The 23738-nt window shown below is 41.9% G+C and overlaps 1 protein-coding gene across 7 annotated transcripts in view; it reads right to left on the minus strand.

Moving 5' to 3' along the window:
* The window catches only part of LOC119653731 (NAD kinase-like), a 150671-nt gene that overhangs the window by 18635 nt on the left and 108298 nt on the right, over window positions 1-23738 (minus strand). Inside the window, exon 1 of one of the 7 annotated variants that reach the window (XM_038058646.1) lies at window positions 7342-7740. The exons of the other annotated variants lie outside the window; for them this stretch is intronic. Within the exon in view, the coding sequence (XP_037914574.1) occupies window positions 7342-7532 (191 nt within the window). The 5' untranslated portion in view covers window positions 7533-7740. Of the gene's footprint in view, window positions 1-7341; window positions 7741-23738 lie in introns of those variants that run through there. 7 annotated transcript variants of the gene reach the window in all.

Raw genomic sequence — 23738 nt, forward strand, 5'->3', positions numbered from 1 at the left:
TGGGATGAATTAACGGACAAAAATTGCATAGCTAAGGTTCACGCGGCACGATGACAGGATCTTCTGCAAGTCTCGGAAAATTAAGGACGTGGAGTCATACAAATGTTAATGGCTGGGGCAGCACAATAATTTTTCGTTATTTTTTTGCGTATATTAAATGGTGTAATATAGTTAAGGATAAAAACAATTTTTAATAAGGTGGTAGATTGTAATGGCTTGAAAATACTAAATATGAATGGCAAATAGTTGTTCATAATAATCCTAATAGTAATAGTAGCGACTTAACCGGGCAAAACAAACCGGGGACTGGCGGAGGTATAAAAATGCACTGACTGCGTATAGCAACGCCATCAGGGAAGCGAAACGGAACAGCTTTAGGGAATTCTGTGAAGGGATTAAACAGATCACAGAAGCAACCAGGCTGTGCAAGGCTGTAGCCAAAGACGGGGGAATATCCTCTGTCTGCTTGAAAAAGGAAGATGGGACATTCACCGAGAATGAGGAGGACAGGGTACACCTGTTTCTCAGAACTCATTTCCCGGGGTCCTACCCCTCGGCGGCAGGCGGCAATAATCTGCCTGACACCCCAACAAAGAATAAAAGGGGAAGGAAAGAGAGCTGGAAACTAGCAAAAGAGGTATGCTCAGAAGCTAGGCTAAGATGGGCAGTGGGAACCTTTCAACCAATGAAATCTCCCGGAGCAGATGGCATTTTCCCAGCACTTATCCAGAGAGGCCTAGGAATTATCTTAGAGTCTCTTCTGAGGGTGGTAAGGGGGAGCATAGCACTGGGTTACATACCAAGGGCATGGAGACCGGCAAAAGTGGTCTTTATTCCGAAAGCGGGTAAAAAGGATCTTTTTCACCCTAAATCTTTCAGACCAATCTGCCTAATATAGTTCATACTCAAAACGGTGAAGGTCATAGACAACTACATATATTAGAACTAACGTTCTAAAGCGTAATCCCCTACATCACTGTTAACACGCTTACCGGGCAGGACGGTCAACTGAAACTGCTCTGTATCAGCTGACAGAGGTACTACGGGATGCCATAGAAACAAAAGAAATTGCACTGTGCGCGTTTTTGGATATCGAAGGAGCATTCGACAACACATCGCACACAGAGATACAGGATGCCCTGAGCCGCAAAGGAGTGGGAAACACCCTGGCACTCTGGATGGGCAAACTACTAGAAAGCAGACAAATAGAGGTACAAACAGGTACAAATTCTATTATCATGAACACCACTCAAGGCTGTCCACAGGGCGGAGTACTATCGCCGCTGATGTGGAGTATAGTAGTGGATGAACTCCTGGACGTGTTAACTAATACTGGAATACAAGTCCAGGGCTACGCGGACGACATTGTTTTAATCTGTAGGGGCAAATATGAAGATACCCTATGTGATAGAATCCAAACTGGATTAAGGGTTACTAGTGCCTGGTGCAGGAAGGTAGGACTGCGGATCAACCCAACCAAAACCACCATAGTACCATTCACTAGGAGGCGTAAGCTGGATCACCTGAGAGCCATAACATTACATGATATGTAGGTGAAACGAGAAACAGGTCAAATATTTGGGAATCACGCTAAACAAAAAATTACTCTGGAAGACACATGTCGGAAAGCCATGAGGGCTCTGATGACTTGCAGATCCATAGCAGGAAAAAAAGGGAGTTGCAGCCCGAAGATACTACTTTGGATATACACTGCAATAGTAAGGCCAATGATTATCTATGGAGCGGTAATCTGGGCAGAAAGAACCCAACTCAGCACACAAGCCAGGGAATTACATAAGCTCCAAAGGCTGGCTTGCGTATGTATCAGTGGGGCAATGAGGACATTCCCAATGGCATCCCTGGAGGTCCTTCTGGGATTAACTCCTCTCCATCTGCACATATAGATGCAGGCAAGGAGATCGACATTCAGGATCCCGGTAGTATGATTGAGGCGGGGAGCTGCCTAAATCGAAGAAAGATTGATATCCTTTCTAGGCGGTATCCCGAATTACTGATACCGAGGGTCAACATGACAACGAGGTTTCACTTCGATAAGAAGTTTGAAACACGTTGGAGTAACAAGGCAAACTGGGTACACTGACGGATCCCTCACAGCAGAGGGAGCGGGTAGCATTGTCATTGGTCCGAGGAAAATGTACTTTGAGCCAATGGGCAGGTACACTAGTATATTCCAGGCGGAAATTTACGCCATAGACAAATGTGCCTCCTTTAATCTATAAAGGAACTACAGGGGGCAGAACATAGCTATTGTCACCGATAGCCAAGCAGCGATCAAGGCACTTAGGTCCAACCAGGTGAACTCTAAACTGGTATGGGAATGCCTTGAGAGACTGAATACACTCGGCTGGGACAGTGTCCGGCACTTGTGCAAAGTAGGTCGATACATCTGGGAGAACACTTAATACCAGATGCAAAGCTGAAAAATCTGGAAGTGGGGAACATACTAAAGTTCCTAACGGTTACAGGCCTGCTTGAGATACTATGATCAATAGGTACACTATAACCAGTAAAAGGGGCACAATAGTTCTTCAAGGACGCGGTGCGACTTTCCCTTAACAGAATAATAATAATAGTAGCGACAAGAAATGATTAACATTATAGAATGAGCTTCCGCATAATGTATTTAGCACCTGGTCACTGGAAAGTTCACAATGTAGAATCCCTAAAAAAAACTCTATTTAAAAACAAAGAGGATTCATCCATAACCTTGTACAACAGAAAAATGTCCTATCCAGGTTTCATGACGCAAACCAAAAAGTTCGCTGTGCCACTCAAGGTTGCTACTAACAAGTAAGTCTTATCGGATATGAGTGGATTTAAACTAAATTCACCGAAACGTGTTATGCAAATCCATCTGGAGTTTTCGGCCTCTTATTCGCAATCAAGTCAAACTCAGACTCCCCAATATAATTAATGAACACGTTTTTCAGTTGGCAACTTGTGTGGGCATTAATCAAATTATTTGATATAATTTTGTTGAACTTCCTCAAGTTGTAGAGAAAAATCGGAATCTTTATAAATTATCTTCATGACGAAGTAACATTATGCAAAGCAGTTATTAATTGATCAAAACGGCTGCTACTGTGTAGTTTTTGAAGTTGTTAAGAAACTAGTTCTGTAGTATGATCAAACTAGTTCCTTATCATAAGCACGAAAAATTGCCACAAGCAAATCAATCTGAACAAATCAAAGATTACAAATTAATCTGTATTTAAGTTGTCGAATCTGTTGAAAATAATTATCCCGTGAGATTCGGAATAGTCCTCTAGAACATGCAGTCGATGAATGATTGGTTGACAACAAAATTCTGATCAGAAACTCCTCCTCCGGTAGATTTGAAAAGTTTGGTCTTTTGTTTAAGTTGAAACTTCGCAATAAAGATAACAAAGATTGTTTTTTTTTAAAGAAGTCATGAATATCAATCAGATAAATTCGAGAAACTATTTTAGTTTTTCAAAAACTCAGCATGGTGGCAAATTTTAAGTATGTACTAAAAAAATAGCTTCCGCGAGCCTACTTTACTCCAGAAGGGGCTCTGAAAAAGCGAACTGCGGTAGCCCAATGGCAAAATTTTCCAAAAACGATGGAAAATATCGAACACTTAAGCGGAATGTTTTGATCGCTATATTTTCATTACTTCAGATACAAAATATTCAGAAACCGCTGAGTATCCACTGTTATATATAATCTTTCGTTTAAGGGGGTCATCCCGTGTGTCGGATCCGAGGAATCGAAATGTAGAATATATGGGAAAAGTGATTTTGATATTCGAAGTCGTTCGGAAATTATAGTGTTAAACGTGATAAGTCACATGCCAGATTTATGCCGATCGGCGTAATAAAACTCATATTTAGCGGTCCGAATAACGTTCGAATGACTTCGCTAAAAGGACAAGAATTGAAGCCAAGGCTGTACATGTGCTTTTTCAAGAAACCTAAGGTTTATGGATTAGGTATAGCAGATTAATGATCAGTTAAGGTTTTATGGCTAAAAATCACATTCTGCGTTTTTCTCAAAACTGCATGTTGAAAATCGGCTGCCATCATAGCCGAAAATGTATTCAACGAAATTCTCTGAAATTTCCACGACTTATTCAAAACATATTTCTACGGTCCGCAAACTAGGATAATTGCGATTCATTCAGTAGCTTTTTTTTTATTCATTGAAGAAGCCGTGAAAAAACACCAAAAATCCCCAAAAAAAAATTTAATACGGCACCAAAAATTTATTATAGCTTTTAATATTTTTTAATAATCCTAGTTTTCGGACTGTAGTTAAGTCTGTACGTTAAAATGCCGTTTATTTTTTTTTTCTTTAAGATGATCGCAGGGCCCTCTAGCGTGGTAGCCGAAAAACAACCTTTTTGTGTAAACACAAAACCTTATTAAAATCGGTTTACTGTCTGTCTGTCCGTCACACGCATTTTTCTCAGAGACGGTTATAACGATTGACACCAAATTTGGTAGAAAGGTGGGAACTGTGAACTCGGAGGGGGGGGGGGGGTCCCCCTACATGCAAGAGGAGGGTGTAAAATTTTTTTTCATCAAATATAGTAATGTGGGATATCAAATTACAGGTCTCGGTTAGTACTCTTCGAAACCGGTCTTAGTTTTGACATTTATTGGAAAGGTGGGGAGTGCGGGGGGTTGAAAGTGATTATTTCTTTAAGGGGTTATATACAGTTAGAATTTTCAAAAAATCGATTTTTTTTTAGTTTATTTTCTTAATGTACATATATTTAAGAATACACACAGAAAATTTCATATCGTTCCGGTGAATATTTTCGAAGTTACACGCAGAGCGGTTCAGAGCGGTTGGAAGCATAAGGCCGGAGCGGCGGCGCTTACCTGGAACGCTGTCCCTTTTGTGCACCTACCTATTCTAAATGTTCCCTTCTAATGTATTTAGATGGGTAAATCATCAGTGTGTTATTGTCGTTTTTATACCTGAAAGGTAAATTTTAATTTTGCTCTCCCCAAACTGGAAAATATTTAAGAGTGGTAGTCAGTATAAGCAGGTAAGCCAAGCAGTAAACTTGTGAGTTCGTTAAAATTCTATTTGTAATTTGAAAATGAAGGCTTCTAGAGAAATGAGAAAATCTCTTAACATACGTAAGTCGAGACCAAAAAAGCGAAAAAATGTTTTTAATCCAAAAACAGCCGAAACGGATGAAAGTAGTTTCAGTGCCTCGGCAAAAAAATTTAAAGAACAAGAGGAAATCTCAATTCCGCGTGATCCGTCTGTTGAGTATCGCATTTTAAATTTTATAACAGTGTTTGCAGCAATTTCTAAATATGTGAAATGTAAGACCTGTGACGGAAATGTGAAGTTTCAAACTGCTTCTGAACGAGGACTTGGGTTTAAAATTATTTTGTTATGTGATAAGTGTGCAAAGAGAGCTACAATCAACTAATTTGGAAAATCTCTCCCAAAATTGTTCCGACTGGTTCGACAACTGTGGAAATCGCTGCATACATAGCTGCCGGCATATTTAATGAAGGAATGGTATCACTATTATATTATATGAAGGCAATAGGAATCACACTTGGACCCAATGCGCATTCATATGCTGAAAAAGAAGATGAGCAGCGCGTGACCATTTCCGATATCAGAGCGCGTGAGAGCACCCGAGATGGAAGAATGGCTCGCAGACAACATCAGCTCCAGTTATTAGAATAGACGACTCCATGTAAGTTGAAAAAAAATTTTTATCTTATGTAAAGTGCTTTTCAAACTTTAAACGCGTTTTTCGCAAAATGGTGTTTTCAAAGTCGATGACCAACATTACTGAAAAACGGCTAAACCGATTGATCTCAAATTTTGACACAAGCTTTTTAAATATATTTTTTAGTAATTGATCGAAGATTTTATCTTACTGATTAATACTTTTTTTTTATAAACAATTTAAGGCCGAAATTTTGGCCGAAAATCAATTTTTTTTTTCTAGAAACCACCATTTTGTCAAAAAAATTTATTTTGCTTATTCCTTCGATTAATTACTAGATTTAACATTACTTTAACGAAATCTGTTTGGTTTTTTTAATTTCAGAGGTTTCAGTTCAGTGATATAGTGGTCAACGCAAAACGTCTTTTTTGAGAGGAGCTCCCGGAGATCAGCTGTAGCTCCTGTCCAAATAAATATTTTTAGTAGTTTTAAGTCTGAAAATATTGTTAAAAGATACCATAATATATGTTCAAATATTTAGATCAATAAGTTTAAAAGGTTTCTCAAAAAAAATTCTGGAAAATTCGCTTTTTTTCGGCCTTCTAACTGTATATAACCCCTTAAGGAGGGTACTACCCAACCGAAAAATCTGAAAAAAAATCAAGAGGCTGCCACTTTATTGTGCCTGGGCTCTGAAATATCTTCCATACCGATATCTGTTCAAATAAAGTTAATAATAGTATATTAGTATAATTTTTTGTAATTGGATGGAAACCCCCCTTAAATTCATCCTAGCACCATGAAGTGTCATAATGTAGAGCATAATCTTACCAAGTTTGGTGGAAATCGCACTATTATTAACAAAGTAGTATACGTCAATACGTCAAAGTTGTTGCTTCTTTGAAAATTGAAGACTATGAATGTCAATATCACCCGAAAGTGGATACTCTCACATAATATATGGATATATTACGTGCTACGTACTAAGAAATACACACAAAACCTTTCGTACTTGAAGCGTCCAGCTTCCGGTTTCTCGACTTGTTTTTTGTTGAAAATGGGTGTATAAATTGCTGTGTATTTCAATAACGAACTATGCGATCGCACTGGAAAAAATACTATGCATGCTCAAGATATCAGTAAATCTGTGGTGAAAAATTCGTATTTGTATCTTTATTCAGTTCTTAACAGAAAATTTCTAAAAAAAAGCCAAAAAAAAACGGCCTTCACACGGGATGACCTCCTTAAATAGGTAAAACACATTCGATGGAAAAAAGAGATATGTTCAGAATCAAAGACAGTTGACATGATGTCGTTAAGAGTCTACTTTCTGGAGGAAATGTGGTAGACTTATAGACAACCATTCCCAAAAAAACATTTTTGCAATTAAAAGCAAACTAGGCATCAAGCAAAATGTGTCCTTGAGCTCGTGGAACATTTTTTCCCTACAAATGGTCAATTTAAATTCGTTTGGTAGCAAAACAGACAACAACACAACAAACAATATAAAAAGAGAAGTCGATTGCATTAGCATAACATCTTCTCGACTGGATTTCAAAGATGAAGACAATACGATGGCGCGTCTGTACCCTTCTCCCAAACATGAAGTTTTAAGTTGTTTTGGTTAAATGGTTCTATAAGGTTAGTATCTGTACCTGAGCACTCTCAGCGAGGGATCAACTTTAACGATTTTTTCACTAGGATCCATTCCATTTACACTACCATTCACTATCATATGATATGGCGGTGGCATCATAGCGTCGTCGCTATCATCACAACTGTTCGAGCTGCTACCACTGTTTCTGCTTCGATGTAACATCATTCCGATATTCTCGAATCTTTTCATTCGAACAGATTAGATTCGCGGTCTTTTCAGTTATTTCGACTTTTTGAGTTTAGATTCAGTTTCAAAGGTTATTTCACTACAGGAACATATTATTCAACACTCAAGATACATTGGAAGTAAAATATTTGTTAACAACGCGAAACGCGCGTACACGTCCAACTGTCGATACCACGCTATTATTCACAAACACGCCAACTATATGAAACAACTCCTGACGCGATCGAAGGCTATTGAATAACTAATCACCTGTGGCTCACCTGTGTTGGCTCGATCTTGAGAAGTGAGCAAATACTGGAGATTAGCGAACCAACGACCATTTTACCTACTGTTCTATTGAGGTGTCTGCTCGTATTGCGGAAGTACTCACAGGGGAGGATATAATTATAGCAATGAAGTTTTGGTGCCTTCAGGACAGGTAAGAAACAAGATGAGGGCAATTGGAAATTTATTCCGTGGCAGGTACCAAACGTACTGACGTTCTGACAGATATAATCGAAAAAGTCAAACATTTTGCCATCAAAGAAAAAATAAACCAGAATATATATAATTTCCCCAACCAACCACGACTTCCGCTACATTGTAATCTTTGGGCCCAACAGCTGATACTCTTAATCTCTGTTTAATCACAGCACGCACCAAGGTAAGCTACAATAGACCATTGTTTTAGAAGCCATGAAGATGTTCAGCATTTACCTTTGGCTACTTATCATCGAGATAACTTCGCCAGAAATGTGGTTCCGCGTTGTCTAGCATGAGCTGGAATAACGCCTCAAGCTAAACTACTCCAATCCAGACTATGAAAACAACAGATCAGTACGCACTATGAAATCGTATGACTTAACAAGAACCAAATAATGTGGGGTACCAGCATCCGGGATTCTACATTTAACCAGTCAAGAACTAAACACCTACATAACTTTGGAATCATAGTACGATGAGTGCCTAATAATAGCAGCATCATGCAACAGATGTCGTTGGCATCAAAGACGAAGATCACGGAACCGGTATTGGAATATACTGAAAATATGACTAAGCCGCTACTTAGCAGGTTTGTTATTGTTATTGGATAAAGCAGTTTGTCAGTCAGTCTAATGGCGGTCAAGTGGATTTGATTTCATGAAAATATAACGCTCTTCGCCTTCCACACGAAGGCAAGTGACCTTAGGATTAGCTTGTCAATGGTAATAGTCATTCGATTTTACCCGGTCGTTACGTTACATTATCAGATTTTACCGATGCTTCAGAATTGATTTATAGCTTCCGAGTTTCTTCTCTATTAAACGATAAATACCTGTTTTTTGTAAAAAAATGACAGTTTTTTTTATGAGAATTCTCACTAAAGTGGTTTTTGTAAGCAAAGTTAAAAATAGTTAGTTGCCGATTACTTCCAAATCCTTAGAATTCATAAACAGAGCTGAAAAACTAAACTTTAAAAAAACAAGTCGGGAAACCGAAAGCTAGACGCTTCAGGTATGAAAAGTTTTGTGTATTTCTTTTATAAAAAGTTTTGAGTGTGCATTTATCCCATTAGTATGTAGCACGTGAAAATATCCACTTTCAAGTGATATTGACATTCAAAATTTTGAATTTGCACAGTAGCGACAGCTTTGACCTAGTATAACTTTGTTAGTGATAGTCCGATTTTCACCAAATTTGGCAGGATCATGCTCTATGCTGTAGGGTGAACTTAAGGGGGGTTTTCCTGTCAATTACTAAAAATTATAGTAATGTACTATTATTAACTTTATTTGAACAGGTATTGGTATGGAGGCTATTTCGGAGCCTAGGCATCATATAGTGGTAGCCTCTTGATTTTTTAAGGATTTTTAGGTTGGGTAGTTTCTGAGAATGGGTTCGTTAAAGTAATGATCACTTTCAATCCCCGCACTCCCCACCTTTCCGACAAATGTCAAAACTAAGAGCGGCTTCGAAAAGTACTAATTATAGTACAACAATAATATCTGTTTAAGAAAATCTACAGTACAAGCATATGTTATTTATATTGCTTGTACCATAGTTCTAAGATAAGATATCTTTGTACTTTGACCTGCGCGTCAACCAATGTAACATCTGTGTAACGCATGATTACAAGATGCACTCTGACCCAGCGTAACATTTGTGTACCACGTGATGGGAATGTACGAGTATTAGACATCTGCATCGCAGATGGTTGAATAAGAGTTGGACCCGCGTAGAAATCAATTTTATGACTTGTTCTTCATAAGAAAAGAACAATATTTGGCCTGCGTAGATATAGTATAAATAGTTAAGATCCTACATGTTAGCGTTAGTTCTGATTCGGAAATAAAGAAGATCCTATGATCTTAGGAACGGAACTCTGTTTTTTTATATAACAAGGTGAAAAACATAATTTACTAACCGAGACCTTTAAAACTACATGAAAGAAAAATGTACACCCCCTTTTGCATATATGGGGACCCCTCCCCCCTTAAATTCGACGTAAAAGAATGTAACTATGTGCGTGAGCGTTCACAGTTTCCACCTTTCTATTAAATTTAGTGTTAATCGCTATAACCGTCTCCGAGAAAAATGCGTGTGACGGACAGACAGACAGTAAACCCATTTTAATCAACACAAAACCTTAAAAGGAGCTTTAAGGGCAAAATATTTATTATGCTGTAATAGTATAGTGAAATTATGGATAATATGATGATTTCGAAAAGTTAATGCGATTTTCTACGAAAAAAAATTATAGAATTTGAATCGTATGTACTTCACTAGCTATACTTATGTATATAATTCATGAAAATTATGCTTCTAGATATTGATCCAAGGGAGTCCTACTACTCTCCGTGGTGGACCCTAGAACTCCTATTTTCCAAAAAATTGTCAATAGTAAATTTTTTTCTTTACTTTTTTAAAACAAATTTTTCAAATGAATTATATTGGAATATAGAGAAGTAACTTTGAGAACTCCGCCATGCTATTAACATAGTATGCTGGTCCCAAGCCCAGGTAAAGGAGGAGGGTTTGAGGCAACGTACTCTGTACTATCCTCAGTAAAACAAAAATAAAATGCTGAGATCAGGGAAAGAGATAAATAGAGTATAGTTGGAGTTATTCCACTATGCTAAATCCTACCTGATCTCTCTTGGTGACAGGCCCCGCGACAGGTCGACCAAGAAAATGCATAGAATGTCGTTACAAACATGATGATCGGATTGAGTCACAAGCCTCGGAGAAATGCTAGGGCGTCCACTTCAGTCGACGCGGCAGGACGGGCCCCGGTCCTGTCGAGAAATGGGCAAGGGTTCTTGACGCATGGACGGCGTCAGGACGTAAGCAAGTTAGTCCGCACCAACGAACAAAACAAATACGTGTCTGCATGCTAAATGTTGGTACCCTAACTGGAAAGACAGAGGAACTCGCAAGAGCCCTTCGGAAAAGGAGCATTGACATCTGCGCTCTGCAAGAAACCCGATGGTCTGGTGCCAAAAGCTGTGACATTGAACGCGAACGCGGTAAAAATGGCTACAAACTTCTCTATTTTGGTAACCCACACACTCAATATGGTGTTGGCATTGCCATCTCGGAGGGTTTCCGTGATGCCATTAAAGAAGTCGAACGATTTGATGATCGGCTGATGAAGCTCATCATTATATCAGCTGATCGCACTATTCACTTCTTCACCGCGTATGCACCACAAACAGGTCGACCTGATGCCGAGAAAGATGCCTTCTGGCAACTTCTCGATGAAAAGACTTGTCATGTGCCTGCTGACGATTACATAATCATTGCCGGCGACCTTAATGGTTATGTGGGTGAAAAGGTAGACAGTAACAGGTGCCATGGGGGAAAAGGGTTCGGAGCGCGCAATGAAGGTGGCGAGCGTATAATCGATTTTGCGGACACCCATGACCTTGTACTTATGAATACATGGTTCATCAAACGATTGTCTCACCTTCCCACATTTTATAGTGGGAACAATAAAACGCAAATCGACTATATTCTCATGAGACGTCAACATTTTACCACTGTCACTGATTGCAAAGTCGTTCCCTATGAGACCATCGCACCTCAACATCGGCCGTTGATTGCCATCCTGCGAATTAAGCCATCGATAAAACAGCGTGAGGAACGCACTGGCCCGCCGTGCATTAAATGGTGGCGATTTGGTGAGGAGAAAGAAGAAACGGTCTCACGCATACGATTGCCAACCATTACGAATGTGGAAGAATCATGGAACCAAATGAAAGACACGATCCACAAAGCGGCCTCTGCAGCGCTCGGGGTCACTAAGCCGGGTAAGCGGTACATCAACCGAGATACTTGGCTTTGGAATGATGATGTTGAAATGAAGGTCCGTGAAAAGAAACGCCTCTACCACAAATTTCTCGACGATAAAACGCCTGCTAATTGGCAAATTTATAAGAATGCCAACCGGGAAGCAAAGAAAGCGGTCGCTGTCACCCGAGCGAACCATTTCAAAAATCTTTACGATAAACTGAACACTCGGGATGGCGAGAGAGATCTGTATCGACTTGCTAAAAGCCGTGATAAACGCACACAGGATATCGAACACTTCTGTTGCGTTAATGACAAGAACGGTACTTTGCTTACCAACCGTCGAGCCGCAACGGATAGATGGCGAGAATACTTCGAGCAGATTTCAACTGAAGAATTTGCTCATCCTCCACTTCCACAATCATTGCCGACATTTGGAGCAGTTCCACCAGTCAGCGCAACTGAAGTCGAGGAGGCAATAAAACAAATGAAATCGGGGAAAGCAACAGGACCTGACGACATCGCATCTGAAGGTAGAGAACGGACGTGTCTACAAATTGATATTATTAATAAAAATAATTTAAAATTGAAATTAAATTAACTTTTATCAAGAATATAAAAAGATATTTATATTACTTAATTAATAATACATAATTTAAAACTTAATCGAAACTAATTTACTTTTGAGTTATTATCTAAGTTACTTTTCCTTAAAAAGTTTTGAGAAAACATTCGTTTTTTTTTTGGCTTGGCGGGAATGAGCGGTGAGCCGCCGGCGGGTGGCGGACCAGACCGGCCCCCCACCATAAGGTCTAGGGGCACTCGGATCGGTCGTGGAGTCCGCAACGAGGAGGATCCAGACTTGAAAATAGCCAAAGTGAGGATAGCCAATCTTGAAAGGAGAAATGGCGAGCTGGCGAAGACGCTCGAAGATTTCAAAAAGCAAATGACAACATTGATAAAAAAAAATGAAAAGCTGACAGAGCAGCTAATGGCTGGGGAGGCGGGCCCGCCGTCTCCAAAGGTAGCCAGAAAAAAGGTTAAGCTATCTTCGACTACTTTTGCAATCATGGAAGAACCGGGCTGCCTTGAGGGCGAACAAGTTCTCGACGGCGAATCTGTCCGTATGGAGGACATAGAAAGCAGTAAAGCAGACGATACGAGAGTCGGCGACAACGGTGGCGAGGGAAATGGGAGGATGCTAACCAGGCAAGTTGCAATAGTGAAGATGGAAAATTGGGTGAGTTTTTGGTCTATGTTTCCAAAAAATTAAAGAAAAAAAACAAAACTCAAGAAAAAATGTTAAATAATGTTAAAAATAATGCAAGTACCAGTGAAAATTTAAAAAATAATGCAACTACGAGTGAAAATTTAAAAAATGGTCCGACTGGGGATACAATTAGCACCCGAAATAAAGAAAAGGGGGAAAGGGTGCCCCCCATTAATGTTTATAAATTAGGTGGTAGAGATTTAGCCACTCTACTTAATAGGAGCGCGGGGCTCTCAAATTTTGTTATTAAAAAGACGGGGGCCGAGAGAGCCCAAGTCAAATGCAATAAAATTGCAGATTATAAAAAAGCACGGGAGATCCTCGAGCGAGTGAAGGCTCCTCACTTCACCTACACTCCAAAGGAAGAAAAGGTGCAAACCTTCCTTCTGAAAGGCTTGGATGCGGAGGAAGAGCCCGACGAGGTGCTCAAAATGCTCCGGGAGACGGGAACTGAGGTTAAGTTCCTCTCAGTGTCACGGTTTAGTACGAGGAGGTCCGTCTTGGAAAAACAAATCCTGCCGCACTTCCTCGTGCAGATAAGCCCGGAGAGCCGGGGAAGCGATCTGATCGGCATCAGGTCGCTTAATTACCAGGCCATTCGTTTTGAGCGCCTGCTAAGGGGCGAAATAGTCCAGTGTCGAAGATGCCAGCGCTATGGTCACTCGGCAGTGAACTGTCAAATGACCTTACGATGTGTAAAGTGCGGGAAAGACCATACCGCAGCTGAATGTTCGCTGACTGAAGCAGATGGCAAGGAAAAAACTTTCTGTGTTAACTGCGGAAGCGGAGGGCATCCGGCTTCGTACCGTGGATGTCCTGTATACCGCAATGTTAAGGTCACAAGGCAGCAAGCACCGAGATCGGCCCAAAAAACGAAGGTGTCAGCGGCGTTGGATGGTACCGTCCCTTCGGCACCAATCGTCTCGGGGATCCCATTTGCAGAAGTAGTTCGACAAGGGGGAGCTAAGAAGCCCCAACAAGATGCAAGTGGCGGGATGAACACTATCCTCAATAAAATACTAACCATGTGTGAAAACATGCAGCATACGCTACACGTACACAATACAAAAATAAATAGCATAACAGAATATTTACACAAACAGCATGCCCGCTGCTAGGTCTGCAGTCACAGCGGTACCACTGGATGGTCTCCGGATCATCGCGATTAATGTGAATTCCATCGTAGGAATCCATCGAAAAGCGGAGCTCCTTGATTTCGCTGCCAGACAACAGCCTGACATAGTCTTGATTTCAGAAACCCACCTCAATCCGAGGCATTCGATAACATTCAAGGATTTTGAATTCGTGAGGAACGATAGACGAAATTGTGATGGGGGAGGTGGTACCGGAATACTTGTGGGTCGCCATTATCGTTTCAGGCATATTAATAGGCCTGAATTTGAAACCTTTGAGTGTATCGAAGTCTCATGTATTCTTTTTTCACTGCCTAGAGGAGGGAATTTATACATTCTGTCAGTCTATGCAGTGGGAAACAACCGAGCCAAGTTCAGGGAGGAATTCCATTCTCTGTTTACGATACTCGAACTGAATAGGCTGCATAATTACTATATTATAGCTGGCGACTTGAATGCTAAGCATACCTCGTGGCTAAACGCCACAAACAATCCCAGAGGGGTATTCCTCAAATCTTGGATAGAGCAATACCAGATAGAGTATAAATGCGAATTATATGGGTCAGAGAGTCCAACCTGGCCCAGGGCAAATTCCTATCTGGATTTGTGCATTGCTGACGCGCGCTTGAACTTTAATTTTAGGAATCCTCAACGGAAACTACAGACTCTTCCTTACGATAGCGATCATAACGCTATTCTTATTGAAGTTCTGTTTGATGGACGAAGAGTTCGCCTTCTGCCGATGGACAGTGGCGTCCACAGGCTGAACTTTAAACAAACAAATTGGAAGAAATTCCAAGAGAGGTTTATTCGGGGATATCGAGAGGAATGCCCACCTCTTGATGGGGAGAACGATAGTACAATTGCACCAGGTGACAGGAACTTGAGCAACGAGGAAATACTTCAGTATCTTCTTAAGCTGGAGAACTTGACGCTGGAAACAATTGAACAAGTCGTCCCTAAGATTAAACCTCGCAATAATATGGAAGGATATGAAACTGCAGCCATAAAACGGTTGAAAAAAGTGAAAAGCCTTCTGCTCACTCGCGTCAACAAAATCTATCGGAGATATGGGGACTATCATCATCCCATATTGGTTGAGTTCAAATCACTTCTAAAGATCGCACGGGATCTTATCCGTCAACATTACGTAAATGAATTGAACTTCCAATGGCGGGAGAAGTTAAAGGGTATTTCACCAAGCGATCCAGATTCCATGTTTACTAAGATAAATACGTTATTCCGGAAGAAGTCACGAATAACTGTGCCGAGAATTAAAGTCGGTGGCAGCGAGATACAACACCTTATTGACTCAGGTATAGACACGAATAGTGTAACTGCTGATGCGCAAGGCAATTACATCGTGATGGATGATGCTCTGAAACTCGAACTTATAGGGGAGCACTTTGAATCGGTGCATCGGCCCAGAACGGACTTAGAGCCAACGCAACTTTCGGAAATTGTAGAACGAGATGTCCACAATTTCAAATATAGCCTGAACGGCACCACAGTTCTCCAATTTAGCTCTGCGTTGCAGGCTGATCTCATACCGAGTGATAATCTGCTTGATTACTTTGTCTCATGTGTTGAGTTAACTTCCATATTCAGAAGAGTGAACAATAAGAGATCATCCGGTATGGATGGCATTCCCAACGTGGTCCTCAGGCATTTACCAGACATTGCCATTCGTAATTATTGCATTTTGTTCAATAATTTATTGAACAATTCCTTCTTTCCAGGACAATGGAAGAAAGCCCGAGTATTCCCGATTTTAAAGAGAGGGAAGGATTCATCCAGCCCTCAAAGCTACCGCCCAATCAGTTTGCTGCCTAACATCAGCAAGGTGTTTGAGGTTTTGGTATTGAAAGCCTTGAACGGGCATATCAAGAAGAAGGAATTATTGCCGAACGCGCAATTCGGATTTCGATCTGGACATTCGACAATACATGCAATAACGAAGGTAACGTCTGATATTTGCTGGCGGATTAACAATGGTGAGTGCGTAGGCGCTTGCCTTATAGACATGGAGAAAGCCTTTGATACCGTCTGGTTGGATGGACTGATTTTCAGGCTCCTGAAGAATGAGTTTCCCAGTCACCTCGTAGCGATGATGTGTAGTATGCTGTATGGCAAGTGCTTTGTTATTACGGACGGAAATCTCACTACTAACAGAGAATTTCAAGTTCTGAATGGATTACAGCAAGGGACAGTGACTGCGCCTACACTTTTTGCGGTATTTGCCGGCGAATTGCTCAATTCTTTCGATTTTAATAAATCTCCTAAAAGGTCGTTGGTTGCCTTTGCTGACGATCTGATAGCCTACACGGCGCACAAGAAGGTAACTGAGGTGCAAGTTGAACTTCAGAAGATGTTCAATGATATTAAGTTCTTCACGAACAGTTGGCGGATGAAAATCAATGCGCAAAAGTGTGAAACGATTCTGTTTCGAAATTCCTTGGCGTATGCCAGTAGGAACTTGAAAAGGAATTGGAGAGATTTCCACATTGTCGCGAACGAGGATAGTTCAGAGCGCATTCCTCATAAGAAGTGCGTTAGATACCTGGGTGTGCGTCTTGACGAGCGTCTCCAATTTAACGAGCACGTTAAAGTCGCGCTAGAAAGCGCTCGCAAGGCATTCATGTCTCTTCGAAGACTCTTTTATGCTCCACATCTTAGCCGGAAGGTTAAGATTATTTGCTATCTTACCTACGGGTGTGCTATCTGGTTTAATTTGAGTGCTAGCCAAATGGAGAAAATAAGGATCTTTGAAAGGAAATGTCTGCGTGCTTGCACGGGGCTTAATAGGACTGCTTCGTCAAACTATGAGCACTATGTAACTAATGAAGTGATGTATGCAGCTGCTGCTGTGCCAAGAATCGATACAGTTATCGTCAGATTGATTCGGAATCATATAGTGCGATCTGCTTCGCATGGTGAAAACCCTTGGGTTTCGCAGCCGTTCTACCCAAATGATGGGTATTTCGAGAAAACTCTCACGACAGGCTTCATTCCTCCCGAAGCGTTCGTGTATCTTGACAGGAATGGTCTAATTCTTGATTCTGCCGGTGATCCGGTTATGTATCATATACATAGGCGGGCCACGGACAAAAGGATAGAATACCCCCCGAATTTGACAGTGGGGGCTCCGGGATTCGGCTGGAGATACTCCAGAGCGAGAGCAATTGACATTAAGCGGGATGAAAAAGAGAAATCTTGGTACTGGTGGCTGCGGGATGCCGGTTAGCGGTGGCCGTGCTCAGTCCTGCCATTTGTTTCTTGGTGGGGCTTTGTAAATATGTACACATTGAACGGGTGCTGATTTTGTCTCCAGTTGTAACTTATAAATACATACGTTATTATTCTTTGTTTTGTTTTTTGTTTGTTTTTTTTTTTTGTATGGATGTTATTTTAAAAAAAAAGAAAAAATGTGTAATATAAAATCTATAATTATGATAGTTTTAAGAACAATAATTTAAGTTAAAAGTGTCTTTTGAAGCGATCAAATATTTATTATTACTTTTTATATTTCTTTATTTGCCACTAAGGCCAAGTGAATTCTGTCGGGTTTTTGACCATTTCCCGACAACTTATTGTAAAATTAGACTTTCATTTCTTACTGTTTCTCTTCTCTGTCTGTAAATCGTTATTCAAAAATTTTGAGAGCCCACAGTGGCCATTAGATTTAAGTTATTTTTGTTATTTTAAAAGATTGTTTTTTTTATTGTTCATTTTTCCAATCCATATACTATTGTTACCTATTTCTTAAAAATAAAAATGATTTTAAAAACATCGCATCTGAACTCTGGAAAGCGAAGAGCTGGGACCCAACACCGTGGCTTAGTGAATTCTTTAACCGGGTTATCCAGGAAGGAAGAACACTATCTGACTGGCAAGAAAGTACCACTGTTCCAATATGGAAAAAGAAAGGTAGCCCAGCAGAATGTTCAAATTACCGTCCGATCCGGTTACTTTCCCATACCATGAAGATTTTTGAACGCATTCTTGACAACCGTATTCGCGAAATCGTTGAAATAACCGTGAATCAAGCCGGATTTGTCAAGAACTGCGGAACTACTGACGCAATACACGCTGCGCGGTTACTCATGGAGAAACACCGTGAGAAGCATCGCCCTCTTTACATTGCCTTTCTGGATCTAAAGAAAGCGTTTGACCGTGTACCACACGAACTCATCTGGTATGCTTTACGACAACACTTCGTGCCAGAAGAACTCGTGCGCTGGGTTCAATTGCTCTACCACGATCCGAAAAGTAAAGTTCGAAGTATGGCGGGTGTATCAAAACCGCTTCGTGTCTCTGTTGGAGTTCATCAAGGAAGTGCCCTCTCACCACTCCTCTTTGTCCTTGTTATGGACACCGTCACACGGGATATCCAACGTCCAGCGCCCTACACACTGCTTTATGCAGATGATGTTTTCCTAGCATCTGATAGCAAAAATGATCTCGAGCAACTTGTTCAAAAATGGAATGATCGCCTCATGCAACACGGTCTCAGATTGAATTTAAACAAAACTGAATTTTTGACGACCGATCCCCATGAAACAGCCACAATCACTGTTAGCGGCAGTGATCTGCCCAGAACTGAGCGATTTAAATACCTCGGGTCAACGCTATCAGCCAATGGAGAGCTGCGTTATGAAATTGCTTCACGCATTAACGCAACCTGGATGAAGTGGCGTTCCACAACTGGTGTCCTTTGTGATCGACGTATCAACGAACGTCTCAAATCGAAAATTTACCGCAATGTCGTCCGTCCAGTCGCTCTCTATGGTTCGGAGTGTTGGCCAACCATAAAAGACAATGAACGGCGTCTTGCGGTAATGGAGACGAAGATGCTACGTTGGACTAGTGGCGTCACACGTTTAGATCACATCCGAAATGAGGATATCCGCGATCGTTATGGGGTTGCACCGATCGTGGAAAAGTTGCGAGAGAGGCGTCTTCGATGGTATGGTCACGCAATTCGTGCAAACGAGAATTCACTTGCCAAGATTGGTCTGAACATCGAAGTCGATGGTAAACGACCAAAAGGCAGACCTAAGCAACGGTGGCTTGATACGCTGGATGGGAATTTGAAAGCCTCGAGATTGCACCCAGATCAGGCATTCGATAGAGCCAAATGGCGAAGCCGATCACGACGAGCCGACCCCGCTTGTGAACGGGACAAAGGCTGAAGAAAAAGAAAAAGACAAACCCTCAGCGTGCATCCTAGAGATGATCTTCAAAGAATGAGATCTGAGACGTACATGACAAACACATCGTTCTCCAAGGGCAAGAGCCGAATTGTTAGAGGCAACAAAAAGCCAATGAAATACTTTGCACGATAAAATCCAGTAGAGTATGCAAAATTACCTCAGGGGTTTAACTAGGACACCGACCGACGAGACCGAACCAACATTCACCACCCTTGCGCCTAGGAAATGCTAACTGGGCACGAAGCGATGCTGCACTGGCGATTCATTTCGAAATCGTTTTTACACTCAACCTAATTTTGTTGTGGCTACATGCTTTTTTAGGATCGAGTTCTCTGATGATGCAAGCAACATTTTTAATTCTGAAGCGGAGGTTCGTTTTGGCAGATGAAGGTGAACATCGCGGAAACAAAATTCAACTTCCGCGATGCTCACCTTCATCTGCCAAAACGAACCTCCTAAAAAAGTATGTAGCCACGACAAAATTACGGACAAAATGATCAGAGAGCTCCCTCTCCACGTTATCAAGCATCTGATTGAGATCTTCAACGCGATGACACGTATTAGTCACTTCCCGAACATGTGGAGAACTTCTATAATAATTATGGTCGCAAAACTGAGAGAAAGATCCGACGCAAGTAGCATCGTACCGCCTCATAAGCCTGATTCCTATCTTATCAGGAGTATTTGAAAAACTGCTGTCATCGAAGATTCTGTCGTTCCTATTAAGTCGAAATATAATCCCCGACCATCAATTCGATTTCTGAAAAAAGCATGGTACAACAGAATAGGTTCACCGTATCGACAAGTATTCAGCCAAAAAAATATTGCTCTGCCGGCTTTCCCGATATTGTCCAGACCTTTGACAGACTGTGGTACAAACCTACAAAATCAGAAAAATTCTACCGGCAAATATGTATGATATTTTGAAGTCCTCTATAAAAGGTCGATTGTTCCGATTAGGACACAAACGCTTCACATCCAAAGATCTTCCTATCAAGGCAGGTGAGGCATCCACCACCAGGAATGGAGCAGCCCAGGATGCTTATTGGGGGATGCGAACCCAAACGCACAAAGGACTTTTTAAACCTCACCAAGGAGAACCTCGGAATCATAGTGGGGATTCTCACTGGCCACTGCCGTCTAAATTATTACCTAGGAATATCTATGGACACTGCCTGCATGTTTTGTGCGGAGTGTGTCGAAACGTCTATACACGTTCTGGGACAGTGCAAAGTTAAAAGACTTGGAAGTAGGGAATATACTAAAATTCCTAAAGATTAGAGGCTTGCCTGGCATACTATAATTATTAGGTACACTACAACCAATAAGGGGTCAAGCAGTGCACTGCAGGATAAACTGATGCGGAACATAGCTCCCTGAGGCGAACCTATCTCTCTCTAAGGATGAGTTGTCTCTCCTCTGGGACGATGTGTGCCTTTTCAGGGGCCAAGCCTGTCGTCTACCAAGACCGTTAGTGAGTGGTGATAACCATACCCTGTACGAGGTGACCCTACTATTAACAAAACGCTACGGATCTAGACTGGGGAGTCGAAAACACCTCCCCCAATCCAGGGTGTCATGCGAACCGTGCCCATTGGATAGTTTGCAGTCGGGGGTAACTGACTGTATTCGAACGGAGCCGCACTGATACCTGGTCGCCTCAGTGAGTAAGTTAGACCTTACCGTGCTACGGGGGCTATGGCACGGCGGACCTCTTAACCCCCATACTCGTGGGAATCAAATGAGTACAAAACTAGAAAAGAAAACAAAAACCAAAAAGCGGGGCCCCGTACCGCACCAAAACTGGTTAATCAGGCGGAGGCACGTCTCCGAATTACTGAAAGCCAGGTGACTACACCCAAGAAGGGAGAAGTTGGGACGTCAAGCAGTGGATCCAAGGTGAGCATTGGTATACTGTGTGGACTACAGCCAACGAACACCACTGCTCAAAGAGCAGGGACCAGCAAAAGCACTTCTGAGATAAATATAACAGACGTCAGGAAGCAGACAGGTCTCAGTGGCGCCGGGGTTAAATGGTACCTGCGCTATCTGAAGGAAGGTCTGAAACCAGAAGAGGCCCTTAAGAAGGCTCAGGACAGACCTAAGCCATCTCTACCGGAGCCGAGAAAGCGGGGAGCAGCAGAGATCAGCCCGCATGAAGGGAATGCTCTCAAAAAATCCAGACCTGAACCCACGGGCGGAGAAAACCCGGGTAGGTCAGGAGTGAAGGCAGGACCCAGGAAGCCTGGCATTAGCTATGCTAGTGCGGTCAAGGGAATTCGACTGGCCATACTGCCAAAAAGGTTTCCCGAGCAAATACTCACTCGGGAGGAACAGGAAATCATTGAGGAACTTGTCGTCAAGCAAATGATCAAGGGTTGGACGTCGAAGCTGGTGTTCACCGGGATACGCTTTCGACCAGGCCTTATGCTGGTGGACTGCGCGACGGAAGGCACCGCAGAATGGATTAGAACCATAATTCCTAGATTGCCAGGCTGGGAAGGGGTAGAACTGTCAACATGTGCTGGGGATGATATACCAGGAGCCCACATGGTGACAGTTTTTCTGTCAAAGGCCGCGGCAATAGAAACAGAAGACCTTATGAGACTCCTAATTGCTCAGAATGAAGATCTCCATACTCGACTATGGAGAGTCTTCAGAAGCAAGGTGGAGGGAAAGGGTAAACTCCTCACGATCGGGGTAGATGACCGATCCCTGGAGGCAATTAAACGTCGGAGTTGTCATATCAACTACCGATTTGGAAACATACCCGTGCATGTGCACAAGGAAAAGCCAAGGAAAGAAATCTCGGAGGAGGCATCGGGTGGAAAACTTACCGAGGTCCCTGAAGAAGTCGCGGAAGCCATAGAGGCGGAAAGAACTGGATCAACCAGGGAAATAGACCTGCTGCCCAGTGAAGAGCAGAAGCTGGACGACCTAGACCTAGGACTCCTAGGGTTCGGGGTGGACAGCGACGCGCAGGAAAGCGCCATGTCGGAGGAGGAGGGTGACACTCCGACAGTGGAGAAGAGCTCCAAACAATAACGGAGCCAATGGCCAGCACTAGGATAGCCCAGATAAACCTCCACCATGCGAGAGCTGCATCTGCAGTGATTGCAAGGGCAAATTCCAAGGAGAACATTGGAATAGTGCAGGCTCAGGAGCCCTGGGTGTACCGGGGGCAGATTCGCGGTCTGCAAGGAGGAGACATGCAGGTAATTTGGGACTCCTCTTGTGAAAAACCAAGAGCTTGCATAATTATCAAACGTAATTTAAAATACATATGTCTTTCAGAGTTCTTAACCGGGGACCTTGTGGCTATCCAAGTCTCATTGGAAGCCGGGAGGAGCAATCGAGAGGCAGTTATAGCACGGGATACTTCCCAGGAGACGAGAGCCGGGCTCCACCGGAACAAGTCGCAAAGCTGACGGAGTATTGCGAGGAGAGGGCGTTACCACTTCTTCTCGGCTGCGATGCCAACGCCCACCACGAAGTGTGGGGAAGTAGCGACACTAATCGTAGAGGTGAGCACCTTCTCGAATTTATTCTTAGTAATAAGTTAGAAATATACAACGTAGGGAACACTCCAACATTTGTGACCAGCACCAGACAAGAGGTACTAAATATAACTCTAGGAAATACCCTAATGAACGAGGGGCTCTGATGACTTGCAGATCCATAGCAGGAAAAAAATGCGGTTGCAGCCCGAAGATACTACTTTGGATATATACTGCAATAGTAAGGCCAATGATTACCTATGGAGCGGTAATCTGGGCAGAAAGAACCCAACTCAGCATACAAGCCAGGGAATTACATAAGCTCCAAAGGCTGGCTAGCGTGTGTACACTAATAATCAAAAAAAAGTGGCCACCTACCTGGTGTCGAAAGAGTGTCAAATATTGCCGCCGCATGTAATATTTCGGGGTTTTTCGTAATTTTGCAATGAAGCAGGTATAAAAAGGGACATCAGAACATCAAAAGACATCAGTTCCTAACAAACAGACGAAGTGCAAGGATACAAAATTTAGAAATAGTGAAAAATCATTCAAAGGTGGAAATAGTGCTTGAAATACATTTTTAATAATTTGTCGAATTAAAATGTCTCCAAAACAGCGGTAATTATTATCATTAACTTAGTAGAAAAGGATAGTAAGAAAAAACTCATCAAAAATTAGGCTTGCCTCAAGGACTTTTCACAAGGATAATCCTGGTAGAGTCCTGGAAGCAAGCGGAGAAATCAGTTTGAAGATTAAAAATTCATATATTTGAATTATTTTCAAAAAATCATTTTGTTTGAAAAGAAACTCAAGAAAAGTGTATACATTTTTTCTACAGGCAATTAACG

The sequence above is a fragment of the Hermetia illucens genome, chromosome 4 (assembly GCF_905115235.1).
Source record: "Hermetia illucens chromosome 4, iHerIll2.2.curated.20191125, whole genome shotgun sequence".
NCBI classification, from domain to species: domain Eukaryota; kingdom Metazoa; phylum Arthropoda; class Insecta; order Diptera; family Stratiomyidae; genus Hermetia; species Hermetia illucens.